An 18,186-nucleotide genomic window follows, 5' to 3' on the forward strand; every position below is an offset into this window, starting at 1 on the left:
GCTGACCATGGAAGCTGCTAAAAGTAGCAAACTATTACAGGGCTTCAGTAAATGGTCTTCTGCAAAACCGAAGTAATCAGCTAGGCTGAAACTTAGCTCCCAGGATGCAAAGCAGGAAGGATGGAAAAGCTTAAGACTATTCATGGGTGGGTTACTCATCTCGAGGGCTTTCTTTGATCATGTGTGGTAAAAGTAACCCTTTCATCAGACACATGATGAACTGGGAGTTACCAGTGCAGTAACTCTTCCTTACCTTGTTCCTGGGATGAGATTACAAAGTGAGAAACTACAAGGTTCTTTGGAAATTGTAAAGTTGGGGTTTTTTTTTTCCCTGCTTTTCTAATTTCCAGAAAATTGAACTCAGTTCCTTTTGTGAGTGCTCAAATTCCTGCAACAGTTTTCCTTAAAGGTTTGGTACAGAGCTTAATGCCTATGATTTTTCTATCAAGGTTAATCGATGGCCTCTCAGTTATTTTATTAGTCATTCTTAGAGCAGAGCTTTCCTGGCCTCAACCCCATTTTGAGTTGCTCTGGGTTGGTCCTGAGAATCTGACAATCTTAAAATATGAGTGCACAAATCAGCACAAAATGGATTGATAGTAAGTGGGTCTGTGAGACTGACTAGAGCTAGGAATTTACCAAATGATTAAAATCCACTAAACAAAAACTGCAAACAGTAAATACAGGATTTGAAAGACTTGGGCCAGGTCTCTAGGCCTTCCAGCGTGCGGGACACCGCCCAAACTCATTTCTCAGCAGTCCTAAACTGCCACCAGCGGCTGTAACGCCCTTGCGCTTCGGCATGGGGATCCCCGAATTCTCGCTCTTTAGGGGAGCCCGCCCGAGGCCTCCCGATCTGCGGTGAGATACAGACCTCTCCGCTCCCCGAGACGATCTCCGCCCCGCCTTTCCCGGCCGGTTCCCCAAGCACGTGGCCCGGAACCCGCCCGCCCCACTCGGTCACGTGAGCGCAGCTCTTCCCTGCCCCGCCTCCGGGAGTGCGACTTTTGGCCGGAACGTTAGCACCGCCCCTCCTCCAAGCCCGCAGGCGCAGGGCCCGACGCCGCCCATTGGGTGGCGGGAGGGGGCGTGTTCCAGCGCCCGGCGATGACATATTCTTCCAGCGCCACGTCGTGAGGAAGTGTCGAGCCACTGGAGCACCCGGAAGGTTCCGGGTGGAGTGGAGCAGGTGCTGGGTTTAAGCGGTGAGCGAGAGAGGAGAGAGGTGACTGGGCGGGATGGGGGGGGGGCGCGGCTGTGGGAGAAACAAAGGGGCTAGTGGAGGAGATGATTGAGGGAGTGATAATGGGGAGACTTCTGAGGTTGGAGGTGTCGGGTGCAACCCCTGAAGGGGTTGGTGTGTTGGAACGCAGAATGAGAAACGGTCTCTGGGAGGATGGAGAAGGAAGAAGCGGGGAAGGATCAGGATGCAGGCACTGTGGTGTGGCAGGAAGGCGACTTGGATGTCCGAGAAAAGTCGGTGCGGTTTCCAAGGAAAAGAGGATAGCAGCAACGTCTACCAAGCCAGAACTAGGGAAAGGCCTCTACCCCAAAGGTCTCATTCGCTATAAACTCTGGGTGGTGAAGAGTTATAGGCTTAGACCAGTGTCTTTGGATCCTAATGCTGGCTACTCTGCACAGTCATCTGAAGCTGTTTGCAAGCTTTGGTGATTTGTTCTCTTTCTTGTTTATCCAAGGTTACCGGGCTGGTGTCTTCTTGTTCTGGGCTCATCCTCTGCCAGGGCAGGAGCTATGTCATGGATCAAGGAAGGAGAGTTGTCACTTTGGGAGCGGTTCTGTGCCAACATCATAAAGGTGAGCACCAGTTGGCCTGCTGGTTAGTTGGGTAATCTTGTGTCAAAACCTGTTATTAACATGGAGTAGTAATCCATGATGTTAAGTGGAATTTAGCAATGGAACCGAAGAGTCTGAATTGCAAGGTAACTTCCAGGTCTGTGTTTCTGGCAGGTAATTGTCCTAATTTTCATGCTTTCAAGAACCCCGGGACCTCCCAATATCATAGACTGTTAGGTCTTCCTTACAGTTCGAAGTTTGTTACTTGGAACTTTGATCTATTTTTCCTTGTACTGTTCTCTGGATTTAGATAGAATAATCTTTCCTTGATGTGGCAGTAGAGAATGATGGTTAAGAGTTTGGACTCTAGAGACAGACAAACAGACCAAAAGTCCCATGTATCATGTATTAACCCTGTGACTTTATATAGTTGTTTTTGGATGAGAGGAAACATAACACCAAAAATAGCACTCTGTCTAGCAGTTCTTAATTACTGCTATTACTGGGGCTGTTTTCAGCCATTTGAGGACTATGATCATTCCAGTTTCTACACCCCCTTACTTCCCCAAATCTTGCCTCTGCTTCATCTCTAGGAATCGCAACAATTTATATTTTGTCCATATAACAGGTTTGAGATTTAAGCCAGCCAGCCTGATTTTTGTCTTTCAACCACAGACTGTCAAGCAGTGGGTAGCAGTGAATTTAGGAGTCAGCAAAGCCTTATACTAATCTCCCCCCACTCCCCTCCCCCCCACATACACACTCACACACATATGCCAAATGATCTCAAGCAGGCAAGCAAGTAGAAAGTATCTTTTTGGGGAACTACTGCAGTCACGTGTTGGGAAGAACAAACTACATGATTTGACTGGAAATTTTTTTTTCTTTTTATTCTACAACTTGAGGACAAAGGCCAAAACTGTTGGAGAGGTGCAAATGAAGCAGTCAGTGAAGAGGCCCTAAGGCCAGTGAAATTAGGCTAAGGAGTGAATTTTTGCTGTGATAGACAACTAAAGGCTGCTATACGCCAGATAAGAAGTTTTGTTGGCCCCCAAAATGTCTTTTTTGTTTGCTTTGAAATGGCTCCTGACATTTACATTTTGATACAAGTCCTGATGCTTGACTTCTCTTATGTAATTGGAAGATCAGTGACGTCGGGCCCCCATTCCTGTGTGGCAGCGATTGGATCGAGTGGATTCCTCTTTTCTGTGGAGGATACCCTTGCACTGGACCACAGCCATCAATATCGTTCCTGTGCCTGCCAGGTGGAGACACGAAACCAAAGTGGTGGTCAGGAGCATGTGGTTAAAAATGAGTTCTAAAAGCATACGGACCTCAGTGTGAATTCCCACTTTGCCTTTTCTTAGCTGTGTGACTTGTGGAAGTCACTTGACCTCTCTGAGACTTTTTTTTCCCACCTGTGAAATGAAGACACTGCTATTTACTTTATAGGTTTATATGAAAAAAAAAAAAAAACTTAGATGAAGTATAAAAAGCCTAGCATAGTACTTGGCGTATAGTAAGTGCTCCATATAAATAAATACCTACATAAGTAAAAGTGCTTAATACCCATTTATTGAACCAAAGCACAGAATACCCAGTTCCCTTCCTCAGGGGGCTTTTATCATAGAACTCAAGCCTATCAGCTTGGGGTTTCGTGGCTCTCTGTGCCGATCATTTGTCTTCTCACTTCCCAGGCAGGCCCAGTGCCCAAACACGTTGCCTTTATAATGGATGGAAACCGTCGCTACGCCAAGAAGTGCCAAGTAGAGCGGCAGGAAGGCCACTCACAGGGCTTCAACAAGCTGGCTGAGGTGAGTGTGGGTGGCAGGGAACGGTCTATGGAGAACTGGACTGTAGCTAGAAAATCAGGTGCTGAGTTTGCTGTGGTTTGAGAGTATTTTTTTTATAGCTCTTTATCGCTTGCTTGTTATGGGTCTCATGTCAACATTAACAGAAATCAAATTACAGAGTGAATCATCACAAAATATTAGAAACAAGAACAAAATTGACTTCCCTTACACCTTAGTATATCAATAGTTTATAGTTTTCTGGGCCTCATCCCAGTCCTTGTAATGTGTTCTAACATGACTTAACATTTATAAAAATGACATCTGTATCTTCAGTAACCTTGTTGGCAAGTCCTTTTCTAGGTGTATATATACATAGGTTTTCTACCTATATGTTTTAATGCCTGTGGAATATTTTATCATAAGGATCTGACATAACTTGTTTAGCTGCTCCACTATTACCAGACATTATAACAGTTCATTTTTTTTAATAATTTTTTTTTAAGCTTACTTGTTTTGACAGAGAGAGAAGGAGAGAGAGAGAATCCCAAACAGGCTCCACGCTGTCAGCACAGAGCCCGATGCGGGGCCTGAACTCACAAACCGTGAGATCATGACCTGAGCCAAAACCAAGAGTCAGATGCTTAACTGACAGAGCCACCCAGGAGCCCCTTAAACAGTTCAATTTTAGAATAAATTTTTTGAAGTGACATTTCTGGAACAAAGGTAGGGTGACTATACCTATCCTGATTTGCCTGAGGCCTTTTAGTGCTTACACTGGGAAAAGTGCCAGACAGCCCGAGTCATCACTCTAAGCAAAGGTCATGGGCATTTTACAGTTATGTTTGTTTTTTGTTTTTTGTTTTTGAGCGAGCACAGCAGGGGAAGGGTAGAGAGAGAGGGAGAGAGGATCCTAAGTGGGCTCTGTGCTGACAGCAGCGAGCCCGATGTGAGCTTGAACTCATGAACCGTGAGATCATGACCTGGACGGAAGTCGGTCGCTCAACTGACTGAGCCACGCACGTGCCCCGTTTTACAGCTTTAATACCTGTTGTAAATTGGAAAACGTTAAATTTAACAAGAAGAATGGAATATTGTCTGTTGTTGTGAAGCTGACTTTAAGAAGAATGGAAATATGGTCTGGACAGACCTCAGCTTCCCAGCACAAGAACATGGCCTGATGCCAGAGCATTGATATTTTTGGCCTTGAGTGAGTGGCTGGCTGTGGGGCTCCCTAACACGCTGAGGTGGTCTTCTGGTTTGTTGACCCCAGCTTCTCTTTTGTGACTAAGAGGCAGATTTGCCTAGCGCCGAGGAGCTTACGGTCTGGAGTCGCTCAGAACTCATTGTAACCCTTGCTCTGCCGCTTCCGGGCGCTGCGGCCTGCAGCAGGTTACACAGCTTCCCTTTGCCTCAGTTTCTTCGTCAGTAAAATGAGAACAGCAATAATCTCTACCTCCAGAGATGACGTGAGGAATAAACAAAATGGCACAGTGAAAAGCACGTAGCACAGGACTTAGCATAAAGGAAGCGCTCAACAAGTTGAAGTTGTGATTATTAACAGCTATATTGACTCCAGTCAGTGGTAGGTTCTGATCCAGATGTGCCAGCCGAAGGGTGGCTTCCCTGTAAGGTGTGTAGAGCCTGAGCCTGTTCCGGTGTGAAGCTCTCACAGGTAATTTTCCCAAGGTGGCAACGAATTTCATGTATGTGTGTTAAGGGATTAGAAAGGCAGCTCTTCTGCTTTGTTTCTTCAAGTTCAGTTCTGATTGAATGTCTGTGTCCCCTGTGGAGACAGGCTCCCTGTCTCAACACTGCCGTTCTCAGCTCTAGTCTGCTCTCTGCCCTTAGTGACTCTGGATTAGAGCAGCCCCAGGGGCCCGGCTTTACATAGGAGTTTCACTTCTCTTTTCACTGAAGTATAATTTCATCCGGTGAAATGCACAGAATGGTGGGGGGGGGGGGGGGGGTTGACAGTTGCATTTACCTGTCTAATCTGTACCCCTGTCAAGACAGAACATTTCCACCTCTCCAGAAAGTTCCCTTGTGCCCCTCCCTTCCCAGTCAAACCCTGTCCCACTTCCTCTTCCCCTCTTCAGGCAACCACTGTTCTGATTTCTGTCACTAGAGTTGAGGTCTTGCTGTTCTAGAACTTCACAGAACGGACTCGTATAGTAGAGCTGTGGCCTTCTGACACATTTCATCTACTGTCTGAGCCTCAGGTTTTCTCATCTATAAAGTAAGCATGAAAACAGTAATGACATTCTCAAGGGGCTGTTGGGAGATCGAATGAAATAATGAAAGCGAAAACCCTTTGCAGAATTCACTGCTACACGGCCGTGCACTTGATGCCTGTATTCTTAGAACTCATCAGCCTCTCAGTCTAATGGAATGATGAAGTTGTGCTGAGAATAATAAAACCTTGTGTTTTATATTGGTCTTCAGCCACCTTGCAAGGGATGGACTGTGCTCCTGTTTTACAGATAAGGAGACTGAGGCCCACAGAGGTTAAATGATTTGCCTACAGTCACATAGCAAGTGCATGGTGGAGTCTGAGACTAGAACCTAGAACTCTCTCAGTGAAGAGTTCTTTCCAGTAAACCAACAATACCAGCATAGCACACCCTCACTAAGTTCACATTTTTCATATTCTCAAGTGGTGGCTTTCTACTTACTTGGTTTGCTATTCTGACAGAAACACTGGTATTGTCCTAGCTTTACCTGGTTTGGGGAGGAGAAGAGTCTGCCTCTCACCTCCAACACTGAGTTGGGGCGGAGGCATCTCTTATTTCCCTTCCTTGTATCCTAGCTCCTTGCCTTCTCCCTCTCAGACTCTGCGCTGGTGTTTGAACCTGGGCATCCTAGAGGTGACGGTCTACGCGTTCAGCATTGAGAACTTCAAACGCTCCAAGAGTGAGGTAGACGGGCTAATGGATCTGGCCCGGCAGAAGTTCAGCCGCTTGATGGAAGAACAGTAAGATGCCATGGGATGGGGGAGTGTGTTCCTACACCACCTCCAGCCCCACACTGACCCTCAATGCTCTTACCTGAGGCTTATTTAGGGACCTCTAAACCCTTTTAATGTTAGTCAGGTCTCTCTCTTTCTCTCTCTCTTTTTTTTTATGTTCATTTATTTTATTTTGAGAGAGAAAGAGTGTGTAGAGGAGAGGCAGAGAGAGAGAGAGGGAGAGAGAATCTCAAACATCTTCATGCTGTCAATGCAGAGCCTGATGTGGGGCTCGATCTCACAAACTACAAGATCAAGACCTAAGCTGAAACAAAGAGTCAGACGCTTAACTGACTGAGCCACCCAGGCACCCCAGTCAGGTCTCTTTGATGGCAAGCTAGTTTTTCTCCACCACCACCACCACCACCACCCCCTTTTTTAAAGGGGGCATTTAATTATCTGAGGATATAGAGGTATTTCACAGAATGCAAGGATGAGTATAGCCAGCCTCAGGCAAAGCTGAAACCAGGAATTGAAATCCATTAGAAAGCGCCTCTTCCTTCTCTCTGCATTCCACCTTTCTCTGCTTCAAGACAGCAGCCCAGGGGCGCCTGGGTGGCTCAGTTGGTTGAGCGTCTGACTTCGGCTCAGGTCATGATCTCACAGCTCGTGAGTTCGAGCCCCGCGTCGGCCTCTGTGCTGACAGCCCAGAGCCTGGAGCCTGCTTCTGCTTCTGTGTCCCCCTCTCTCTCTGCCCCTAACCCACTCACATTCTGTCTCTGTCTCTCTCAAAAATAAATAAACATTTAAAAAAAATTTAAGGGGCGCCTGGGTGGCGCAGTCGGTTAAGCGTCCGACTTCAGCCAGGTCACGATCTCGTGGTCCGTGAGTTCGAGCCCCGCGTGGGGCTCTGGGCTGACGGCTCAGAGCCTGGAGCCTGTTTCCGATTCTGTGTCTCCCTCTCTCTCTGCCCCTCCCCCGTTCATGCTCTGTCTCTCTCTGTCCCAAAAATAAATAAAAAACGTTGAAAAAAACGTTTTTTAACGTTTTTTATTTATTTTTGAGACAGAGCATGAACGGGGGAGGGTCAGAGAGAGAGGGAGACACAGAATCTGAAACAGGCTCCAGGCTCTGAGCCGTCAGCACAGAGCCCGACGCGGGGCTCGAACTCACGGACTGCGAGATCGTGACCTGAGCCGAAGTCGGACGCTTAACCGACCAAGCCACCCAGGCGCCCCCCTAATTTCACCTTTTTAAAGTGCTTATACTACGTGCCAGGTCCTGAGCCTAACATGTATTCTCATTTCATATTCACATTATCCTATGAGACAAATATTACCATCCCAATTGTAGCGAGGAGGAAAGTAAAACCCAGAGAAGTTCAGGTTTGCCTGCTGGGTCACACAGCTATTGGATAGGCAGAACCAAGACAGACAAGATCTTTCCAACTCCAGGGCTGAGCTGTGGTCTACTATGCTGACGTCCAAAACACAGGAAGTAATCTTACAGTTCCTGAAAGATCAAAATACACGGAGGTAGAGGAGTTACTGAGATCGCTGTCTTCATTCAGCAGTAGAGGAAACAGTCTTAGGTTCTAAAGTCCGGGACAGAACAAGAAGAAATTTTAACAGTGGCTTTCCAACAATGTGCCCCAGAACCTCAGAGTTCTGAGCAGTGGGTATACAAAGAAGCCAGAGGGAATAAGGCACAGGGTGCCGGTTGGCATTTTACTTGTTGTATATATCGGGCTTCTGAGTAATTCTTATTATGAAGAAAGAGCTCTTAGCGAAAAGAAGGTTGGGAAAACCACTGACCTAATTCAGTTGGGAAACAACCCTAGAATGAAGAGAAGTGAAAGACTTGCCCATGGTCACACAGCAAGCTCATGGCAGAACCGTGTTGGGAACCCAGATCTCCTGGCTCCTTGCCAGGGCTTTTGCCTCTCCTTCCCTATAGATGTCACTCAAGTCACCTGTCTGTGTCTGAGAACGAGCATTCACATACTTTATCTTACTCAACACAAGCCAGTGTGGAGAGTATGGCAGGGATGGTTATCACCGCCCCCCCAGTTCAAGGGGTAGGGGAAACTGAGGTTCAGAGAGGCTAATTGGTTATACAAGGTCCGCTTGTAAGTGCTGGCTCTAGGCCTGAATCTATCTGTTTTCATTCTGGTTTTGCTTTGATCTGAGTATACATTTGTCTACTGCGGCCGCTTCAGTGGATTCTCAAAAATAGGTGGTTAGGTCTTGCTTCACCCTCGAAGAAAAGTAATGAGGGTTATAGAGTGGATAAGCTGTTAAGGTGTGGCCTTGCACTCTGGATCAGGGTTCTCCAGGACATGCCTGATACCCCACCTTACAGTATACTTCTTGCTATTAAGTTCCCATTTTCCAAACACTAGTCATTGAGTTTCTCCATAGCATCCCCAGGTGAGGGAAGCTGGTTGGGTAACTGAATTCATGCTCACTGTGCAGAGTTTGGGAATTACGGTATGGAGGCAGTGAAATGCCATGATGAAGAGGACAGGCCCTGGAACCAGACTCCCTAGGTTCAAATTCAGCTTTCCACCCACCAGCTGTCTGGGGTTGAGCAAATAACCTAACCTCCCTGTGCCTCAGTTTCCTCGTCAATAAAAGGGGAATGATAGTGGTCTCTGCCTCAAAGGTTGGTGTAAGGGTGGGATGTGTTGATGTGTGTGAAGCACTTAGACCAACATCTGGCACTTAGTAAACATAAACTTAATGTTAGATGTTGCTGTTATTAACGTATTTCACCAGAAGGTACAGAAGTAATGAATAATACAGCTCCTCCCCTTGAGTTTATTCTCCTGTCAAAATGGGACTAAGTACATAAAATGCAACTTGCCCACAAGGACACATGAAGCGGTGTAATGTGTGGTAAAGAATTTGGGTTCGGGTTCCCAAATCAGACAGACCTGGGTTTCTTTTCCAATTATTTTTTTAAGTTTATTCATATTTGTTTTGAGAGAGAGGGGCTGGGGGGAGAGAGAGACTCCCAAGCAGGCTCCGCACTGTCAGCGCAGAGCCCGACGCGGGGCTCAGATTCGCAAAATGGGAGATTATGACCTGAGCCGAAATGGAGTTAGACGCTTAACCGACTGAGCCACCTGGGCACCCCAGACGGACTCAGTTCTTTCTGATACCGCGTTTGATGGCCGTTTGACCTTGGGCAGTCTCTGACTATCATGCCTGAGCCTCAGTTTCCTGCTGGAGAATGGGGAATGTGCTGAACTCCTGTCAGAGTCATGGAGGGGATGCAGTGAAATACTGCACAGAATGCTGCATAGAACAGTGCTTGACACACACAGGAAAGCACTTAGAAACCGGGAGGTGAGTGTCGTCAGTTTTCCAGCTCCACAGGCTCTCTGTTCCAACCCCGCCTCCTTTTCCTGACCAGGGAGAAACTGCAGAAGCATGGGGTATGCATCCGGGTCCTGGGCGATCTGCATTTGTTGCCCTTGGATCTCCAGGAGCTGATTGCACAGGCGGTACAGGCCACCAAGAACTACAACAAGTAAGTGTTCAGATTTCCCCTGAGGGACCTGTATCAATCTTGGACTCCCTGCTGGCTTTAAGGAGACATGCTGGGTCTTTCTGGGTGTGCATTTGGTACAAGAGGCAAAGAGGGGTTTGAGATGCTTAGAGACTTCCTGCATCTGCTGCACAGCCCAGAGATGGTCCTTAATACCATGTTAAATGTGCACATACGTACAGTTTTTCATTCTCTTCCTTCATGTGTCTATCCCCCCGCAAGATATACATGTATGTTTACATATGCACATGTACATAATAATAATTATTATTTTACTTGTCAGAGGACAGGGCGGAAATGAGGGCTATAGAGTGGATGAGCTGTGGATATGGCCTTGAGCTCTGGATCAGGGTTCTTGAGGACCGGCCCGGACTTGCCAGGACCTGATACCCCACCTTTGTCTACACTGTATCTCTGTCTCTGAAGACAGATCCTTGAAGAAATTTTTTTCCTGTTCCACTCCTTTAACCCATGAATAGGTTGATATTGGGAGGTCACGCAGGTGCAGAGGCGAAGAGAGTTCAGTAATCCAGACTTCATTATGTGTACCTTTGGATTATAATATGTGTTTGGCAGTGGATTAGTTTGCATGAGATTTGCCTCGTATTCTACTTTGCTTGTGCTAATATCACAGTAGATTACATCCTCTGAAAGCTGGTTGGCAGTCGGAGGGAGGCTCGTATGTGTCATTTAGTGTTCACCTTGTTACAAAACTAATGACATGGTCATTCTAAGAAAACTTGGAAAACACAATTCATCATCTCACCTTTGAGTGATAGCCATGATTGCCATTTGGTATTTTTTGCTCTTGTGGGGAAGTGGTGCCCTGCAAGCAGTGACTCCAGTCCTTAGTCCCTGTCCTCTGCTAAATTATTCTCGTCTTCCTTTCTCAGGTGTTTCCTCAATGTCTGCTTTGCATACACGTCCCGTCATGAGATCAGTAATGCTGTGAGAGAGATGGCCTGGGGAGTGGAGCAAGGCCTGCTGGACCCCAGGTACCCTTAGTTGTTTAGCGTGGTAACTGGTAGGGAAACCAGGCGTGTACTTCCCGCGCCATGTACTTGGGCCAGGAGTCAAATCGGGGATACATGTGGACAGATTTGGGGCATGATTCCCCTGCCCCCCCACCCCCCCCATAGAGTTTAGGATTGGCTTGTTATAGCCCACTTTAGAATTTCTGTGTTCACCAAACACTAAGAAGCCCCAGAAAAATGGTATAACGGATAGCACGTCCGAGGCATTCACTAAAAAATGATGTTCTTTTTTTTTTTTTTTTTTAATTTTTTTTAACGTTTATTTATTTTTGAGACAGAGAGAGACAGAGCATGAACAGGGGAGGGTCAAGAGAGAGAGGGAGACACAGAATCTGAAACACGCTCCAGGCTCTGAGCGGTCAGCACAGAGCCTGATGCGGGGCTCAAACTCATGGACCGTGAGATCATGACCTGAGCTGAAGTCGGACACTCAACCGACTGAGCCACCCAGGCGCCCCTAAAAAATGATGTTCTTACACCTGAAGCTAATATAACACTGTGTGTTAACTGTACTGGAATTTAAAAAAAAAAAAAAAAAAAAGGCCTCCATGGGGCGCCTGGCTGGCTGACTTCATAGAGCATGAGACTTGATCTCAGGGTCGTGAGTTCAAGCCCCACATGGGTGTAGATATTACTTAAAAATAAAATCTTTAGAAAAAAAAAAGAAGAAGAAAAAGACGTCCTCCTGGCCCTTTGGCAGTGTTTTTCCTAGAATGATTTTTCAGGAACACAGCTTGTTGGGGGGTATAGTCCTTAGGTCTCTTCACATTACAGTTTCACGCAAGACTCCGGTATTTTTCGAAAAGAAAATTGTTCCTCATAAATAACATGTGAGATCTTAATTTCTAGAGCTGGAAGTCATCTAGCCACTTGGTCCCTCTCATGTTATTATTAGTGTAACCTTTGGTAGTAATATTAATAAACTAATAAGACCAAAAATAAAATAACAGCAGAAAGAACCCAGGCAGTGTGTAATGTGCTGTATTTCACTCAGTCATTAATCCCCTGTGTGAGAGCTTTGAGTGTTTGACTCCATTTTGTAGATGAGAAAACTGAGCCGAGCATTAGAGTGACCTTCCCCCAGGCTAGTCTGCCGGTCAGCGCCAGAGGTGACTCCTTTCTAATGCTGTCTGATTCCAGAGTTCTTGTCCTTTACCTCTAGCATCTGGGATCTTGGGACCCAGGAATTTTCTGGATTCCCTTCTTGGGAATAATTTGATTTACCTGGGAAACTTAATTAAAAATCAAAAAGTTGCTCAGGGAGAATAGAATTAGAAGAAAAGGAGATAGGGTTTTTGTGGGGGCTTTTTGGTGTTTTTCTGTTTCTTGGTTTTTTTTTTTAAATGTTTGTTTGTTTGTTTTGAGCAAGAGAGAGAGAGAGAGAGAATGAATGTGTGCAAGAGAGCAGGGAAGGGGCAGAGAGAGAGGGAGAGAGAGAATCCCAAGCAGGATCTGCACTGTCAGCACAGAGCCCGACTCAGGGCTTGATCTCACGAACCCATGAGATCATGACTTGAGCAAAAATCAAGTCAGACACTTAATAGACTGAGCCACCCAGGTGCCCCATAAGGAGACAGATTTTAACATTATTCTGTAAATCCTTTTCCTTTCCAACAGCTGGGTGGTCTTTCTGTGCCACATAGTTCATTCATTCAATCAGTCATTTATTCACTCAACAAACATTTTAAAAGTGCCACATAAAGGCCGAGCACATTGTTGTACAGAGGGAGTACAGTGGTAAGAATAAAAATACATATTTCCTATTCTCAAGGAGCTCTGGTAAAGGAAACAGACAATAATCTATTTTGCACATTCATATACAATTATAATGTGATAAATGCTATGAGCATTGGCGTATAGTACAAAAAGAATTTATAGCAAGAGGAATAGACCTGGTAGGAAAGGCTTTGCCAAGGAAATAAGTCGCGAAAGAAGAAAGGAAAAGCAGTAACTGGGGACAGAAGAGGTAATGTGAGGAGTTTGTCAGTTGCAGAAAGGTTGTTAGAATAATTCAGGTATAGATTACCTGGAATGGAACTGGGGGCTGGGGGCGGGGGGGGAGGAGGAGGAGGAAGAGGTCGAATCGACTGCATGAAGTGTTATAGATAAAATCGAGAGGCCTTAATGGACCGGGTCTGGGGAAAGGATGTGTTATGAGTGACTGCAGGGTTTTTGACTTCTGGAACAGTGCAGAGTGGTGCCCTTCCTGTGCCACAGACCCCTGAGGGCAGATCCAGTATGAGGAGGAAGGTCAGCAGTGTGATTTGGGATATATGGTAGATGTAGAACATAGCTCCCAGATCGACAGTTGTGAGGAGGGATGGGGACTGGACATATCAGTGTGGAGGTCATCTGTGAGCAGTTGGTAACCAAAGCAAAGAGGGCATGAGTACATTGAGGAGAGTCTAGAGTGAGAAGGAGAGAGGGCTGAGAATGCAGTTTCAAGAAACTCTAAGCTCTGCTGTCTGGGTAGAGGAGAATGAGCCTTGAGGAGAAAAGAAGATGAGCCACCAGAAAGGCAGGAAGAAAACCAGGCAGTCAATATTACAGAAGCCAAGAGAAGAGGGAATTGGTTGGTGCAGGTTGGGAGGGTGGGAGCATTGGTGGGAGCAACAGGGTTGAATCCTGTAGAGAGGTCAATTAGGTCGTGGATTGAAAATGAACTGTTGGGAAAAATGAAAATGCTGGTTAAGTTGGCAGAGGGCAGGCAGGAAGATGAGATCTGTAAGAAGAAGAAGGATGTGTGAGTAGATGCACGTGCATTGTAATTTTCTAATTCTTGACTTGTGGGGTGATTTCATAGTTGTTCACAGTATTATTGTGTTTTACAGTGAATGTTTCATTTAAAGAGACAAATGTTGAGGCACCTGGGTGACTCAGTCAGTTAAGCATCCGACTCTTGGTTTTGGCTCAGGTCATGATCTCGCAGTTCGTGAGTTCAAACCCCACTTTGGACTTTGTGCTGACAGCGCAGAGCCTGCTTGGGATTTTCTCTCTCTTTCTCTCTCCTCCCCTCCCCTGCTTGCTTGCATAGTCTGTCTGTCTGTCTGTCTGTCTCTCTCTCTCTCTCTCTCTCTCTCTCAAAATAAATAAACTTAAAAAATAAATAAAGAGACAAACGTTTCGCTGCAAAGAAAGAATGCTATTTAGCAAGTAGATTTGTATGTGTTCACGCCCCGAACTAGAGCCTGATCTTGCCTCCTAGTTCAGTGTATTGATACTCAGAACACATTGCTATAATCGCTGACCTTTATCTTCTTCTTCTTGCCCCGTAAGTTTTCCCGTATTTGTTTTCTTTGCCCTGCATGGCTTAGTAACTTACCTACATGGGATTAGTCAAGCAGACATGGCATGGGCTGGGCAGGGTCACCAGGGTAAGGAGGCTACAACCTTAGAAAGCTTGGTGTTCTGCTCACACTGGGCCGATCAGAGCCCCGGTACACACATACTTTTATAAAGGCCATACATGTTCAGAGTTTTGCAAACTACTGGATATATAAAGGTGAAAATTTAGATCTTCCAGGATCCCACCCCAATGTTCCTGGCAATACTTTGATTTTAAATATGTCTTTCTAGCTCTTCCTGTATGCTTAAGTATTTGTGTGTGAGTTTAATCAACGGAGTTGATTTTTCCCATCAAACTGTGACAATGTCTACTACTTGTGAGGGGTTCTGGGGTGTTTGCAGGTATGTCGTAAAAAAAAAAGTTATTTTTAGTCTTTACTTTTAAAAATTTGTTTGATTTAAGTTTATTTACTTATTATTGAGAGAGAGAGGAAGCGCACAAGCTGAGGAGGGGCAGAGAGAGAGGAAGACCCAGAATCCAAAGCAGGCTCCAGGCTCTGAGCTGTCAGCACAGGGCCCGATGCGGGGCTCGAACTCCCCAGCTGTGAGATCATGACCTGAGCTGAAGTCAGAGGCTTAACTGACAGAGCCACCCAGGTGCCCCTCAAAAACTTTTTTAGCCTATAAGCTCCTCACATTCCGAAAACCAACATGTATTTATTTCTGAGATCTGTTTTCAGTGATTCATTCATTCATTTATTCAAACACGTATGGAGTCTCTGTCCCAAGAGAGTCCTACGCTAGAAGAGCAAGAATACAGAGATGAGTGTGTCAAGGGGCTTGCACTCAAGCAGCTCCACAGTGTGGTTCGTGTATACAAATGAGTAATCCACGGTGCTGTGTACCACAGTAATGGATGCACAGGGCACAAGCTGGTGCTGACAAAAGTAGTGATCAGCTATGGTTGGAGGTTAAGGCAGAGTCATCTTTTTAAAACACAAATCTAGTAATGACATAAGTATTTATAACCAAAGAAATCACACTGAACACTTTGCAACCCGAATCATGCTTTGTTCACTTGATGTTGTAATATGAGCCCTTTTCCATGCCTGTTTGTTTTTTTAATTTATTTTTGAGAGAGAGGGATAGAGCATGAGCGGGGGAGGGGCAGAGAGAGAGGGAGACACAGAATCCCAAGAGGTTCCAGGCTCTGAGCTGTCAGCACAGAACTTGACGCGGGGCTTGAACCTACAAGCCATGAGATCGTGACCTGAGCCTAAGCTGGTCACTTAACTGACTAAGCCACCCAGGCGCCCCACGTGCCTCATGTTTTCAATAATTTTTCAAGTTATTTTTAATGGCCGCAGAATATATCTTGCTTTAATTTACTTAATCATTCTAGTTGTTGGTTATGTAGGATGTTTTTAATTTCTCCTTATTACAAATAAGGCTCCAACGAAATCTATAAACTTAGCTCTTGTCAGCATTTTAGATGGCTTCTTCCAGATTTGGGTCTGGATGTGTCCATTTCGCCTTATTCTTGTCAAGTTTTTTTTTTTTTTTTTTTTTTTTTTTTTTTTTAATGTGAACTGCTCTAATTTTATAGGTGAAAGTTGGTATTTTACTTTATGTAATAGAGATGACTTCTCGGGGAACCTGGCTAGCTCAGTCAGTTGAGCATGTGACTCGGGGTCGTGGGCTTGAGCCCCACATTGAGTCTAGAGATCACTTTTTAAAAAAATGTATTTCATTTCATTCGACCCTTAAAACAACCTATAAGTAGGTAGGACAGATTTGCCCATTTCAAAGATAAGGGAGTCGAGAAATTACATGGATTATACAGCGTCTCAAATTTCTTAATTAGAGGATTGAGACCATGCTGCTAAGACAGGACTATCAGATTATCAGGGAAATCTGAATTAGAGCCCTTCGTTTTGCAAGTCATAAGTGAGTATCGTTTCCCATATGATGTAACCAAAAAAAAAAAAAAAAAAAGCTCCCTCTGATTTGCAGCACTCTCTCTGAGAGATGAAATGACTTACCCAAAGGCACACTGCCGGTAGGTGTAGAGTTTTGTTTTACATACTCCTCCCAGATCTCTCTTTTTCACCCTGCTCCTGGAAGAATCTTCCCACTAAGAACTTTTACTTGCTAGACACTTCCCAAGATACAAGTCTTACCACTTAGAGATTCCAAATTCTGCCTCTTGGTGCTTGGCAAGGACCAGTAAACAGTGTTCTTGGACCCAGCAGACACCAGCCTTGCAAATACCCTCTTTCCATAGTGGCGGTCCCCATTCTGTCTCCATTCCGTCACCTTTCTAAATGTCTGTCTGCTTGAGAAAGTAGCTCTTAACAAACACAGGAGGGGTGGGCGTATTGCTGTTCTTTTAAACCCTAAGTAGTGTGGATTTTTTGCGGTGTTTCAGGGCCCATATGACTTAAAAGTTTTAAAAGATGTTCTTTATAATAAATTCCAACAATAACAAAAGTACATAAAGATAGTCTTTCCTTCTTATCCAACCTTCCAGAAGTGATCACTACTAATAATATGGTGTGTGTCTTTCTAAACTTTTTCTTTGTAGATACATAGATTCATATATGTGAGTATTTGAGTGTGTGCATATGTTTTCTGCATTGTGTATTTTCTGAGGCTTGCTTTTTTCAACGTTAGATCTGAGACATCTTTCTCAATCAGTGCATTTAGATTCATACTTATTAAAAATAGTTGTGTTAGTATTGCATCAAATTGCAGGGTCAGATATGTGCATTTTAAAAAACAAGACGTTTTAAGTGAAGGACGTAGTCTCGTAGGTGCATCCGATTTTAGGCCTGTAGTGAAATAACCTTGAGCAAGTTATTTATTTTTTCTTAGCCTCAGTTTCCCTATCTATAAAATGAAGATAGAAATACTTTGTGTAGTTGCGAGGGTTCAAACCATGCATTCATTTGGATGTTAGGGTCCTTCTGCTTGTATTGGCTAATGGTGTTCTATAAACTGGGAAGCCTTTAGTATGAGTTCACCACGAGAGTAATCCAGAAAGAGATGTGTGCTTATCTTTGTCTCTTCCTCACTCACCTTAGTGATATTTCTGAGTCTCTGCTTGATAAGTGCCTCTATACCAACCACTCCCCTCACCCTGACATCTTGATCCGGACTTCTGGGGAAGTGAGGCTCAGCGACTTCTTGCTCTGGCAGGTAAGTCGTTTGCAACCACCGCTGTGTTTATGTCAGCCTGAAAGCCATGACTGTGCCCACAGGGCGGATTAAGCGGGGCTCATCCCCACCCCAGGCTGTGCTAATACCAGAGAACCGGGGTTGTGGGGTTGGGGGAATCTGGAGAAGTGTATCCAGACTGTGCCTGGGAACATTTGCTGTCGCTTCCTCATCTGTCCCTGGCTTTGCCAGCCTGGATGGTTCTTGCTGTCTAAAGTGCCTAGAGGAAAATCAAGGCTATCCAGCTGTGGTGCAGACCTCACTTGTGCCCCCGTTCAAAGCACTGGACTTCTGCCCTGTCCCTAAGCGTAAGCTGCTGCCCTGGCAATCTAGCAGTTACTTCAGCGCCTCTGAGCTGGAACCTTGTGTTGGGTTCGAGCAGTTACTCATCTGTCTCCTTCAGACTAATGTCCGCGTCTATGCAAGCACAGTCCACAAGGAATATAAACTCTATGCAGACTCTTTCTTAGGGGCCTGCTGTTGCCTCTCAGCTCCATTACCCCAGTGTAAGTGGTCCCCCTAAAGCTCACAGCCAAATCAGTTTGCGTTTGCTAGAAAATCCCCATCA

General features: G+C 45.3%; 1 protein-coding gene across 2 annotated transcripts in view; it reads left to right on the plus strand.

Moving 5' to 3' along the window:
- The first annotated feature begins 1,116 nt into the window (after positions 1-1,116).
- DHDDS (dehydrodolichyl diphosphate synthase subunit) overlaps positions 1,117-18,186 on the plus strand; it is a 28,773-nt gene continuing 11,703 nt past the window's right edge. For both annotated transcript variants that reach the window (XM_030324724.1, XM_030324725.1), the window contains exons 1-7: positions 1,117-1,205; positions 1,698-1,815; positions 3,492-3,608; positions 6,416-6,558; positions 9,949-10,065; positions 10,977-11,078; positions 17,486-17,600. In XM_030324724.1, coding sequence (XP_030180584.1) covers positions 1,753-1,815; positions 3,492-3,608; positions 6,416-6,558; positions 9,949-10,065; positions 10,977-11,078; positions 17,486-17,600 — 657 coding nt within the window. In that variant the 5' untranslated portion in view covers positions 1,117-1,205; positions 1,698-1,752. The remainder of the gene's footprint in view (positions 1,206-1,697; positions 1,816-3,491; positions 3,609-6,415; positions 6,559-9,948; positions 10,066-10,976; positions 11,079-17,485; positions 17,601-18,186) is intronic.

This window comes from Lynx canadensis, chromosome C1, assembly GCF_007474595.2.
Source record: "Lynx canadensis isolate LIC74 chromosome C1, mLynCan4.pri.v2, whole genome shotgun sequence".
Lineage (NCBI taxonomy): Eukaryota > Metazoa > Chordata > Mammalia > Carnivora > Felidae > Lynx > Lynx canadensis.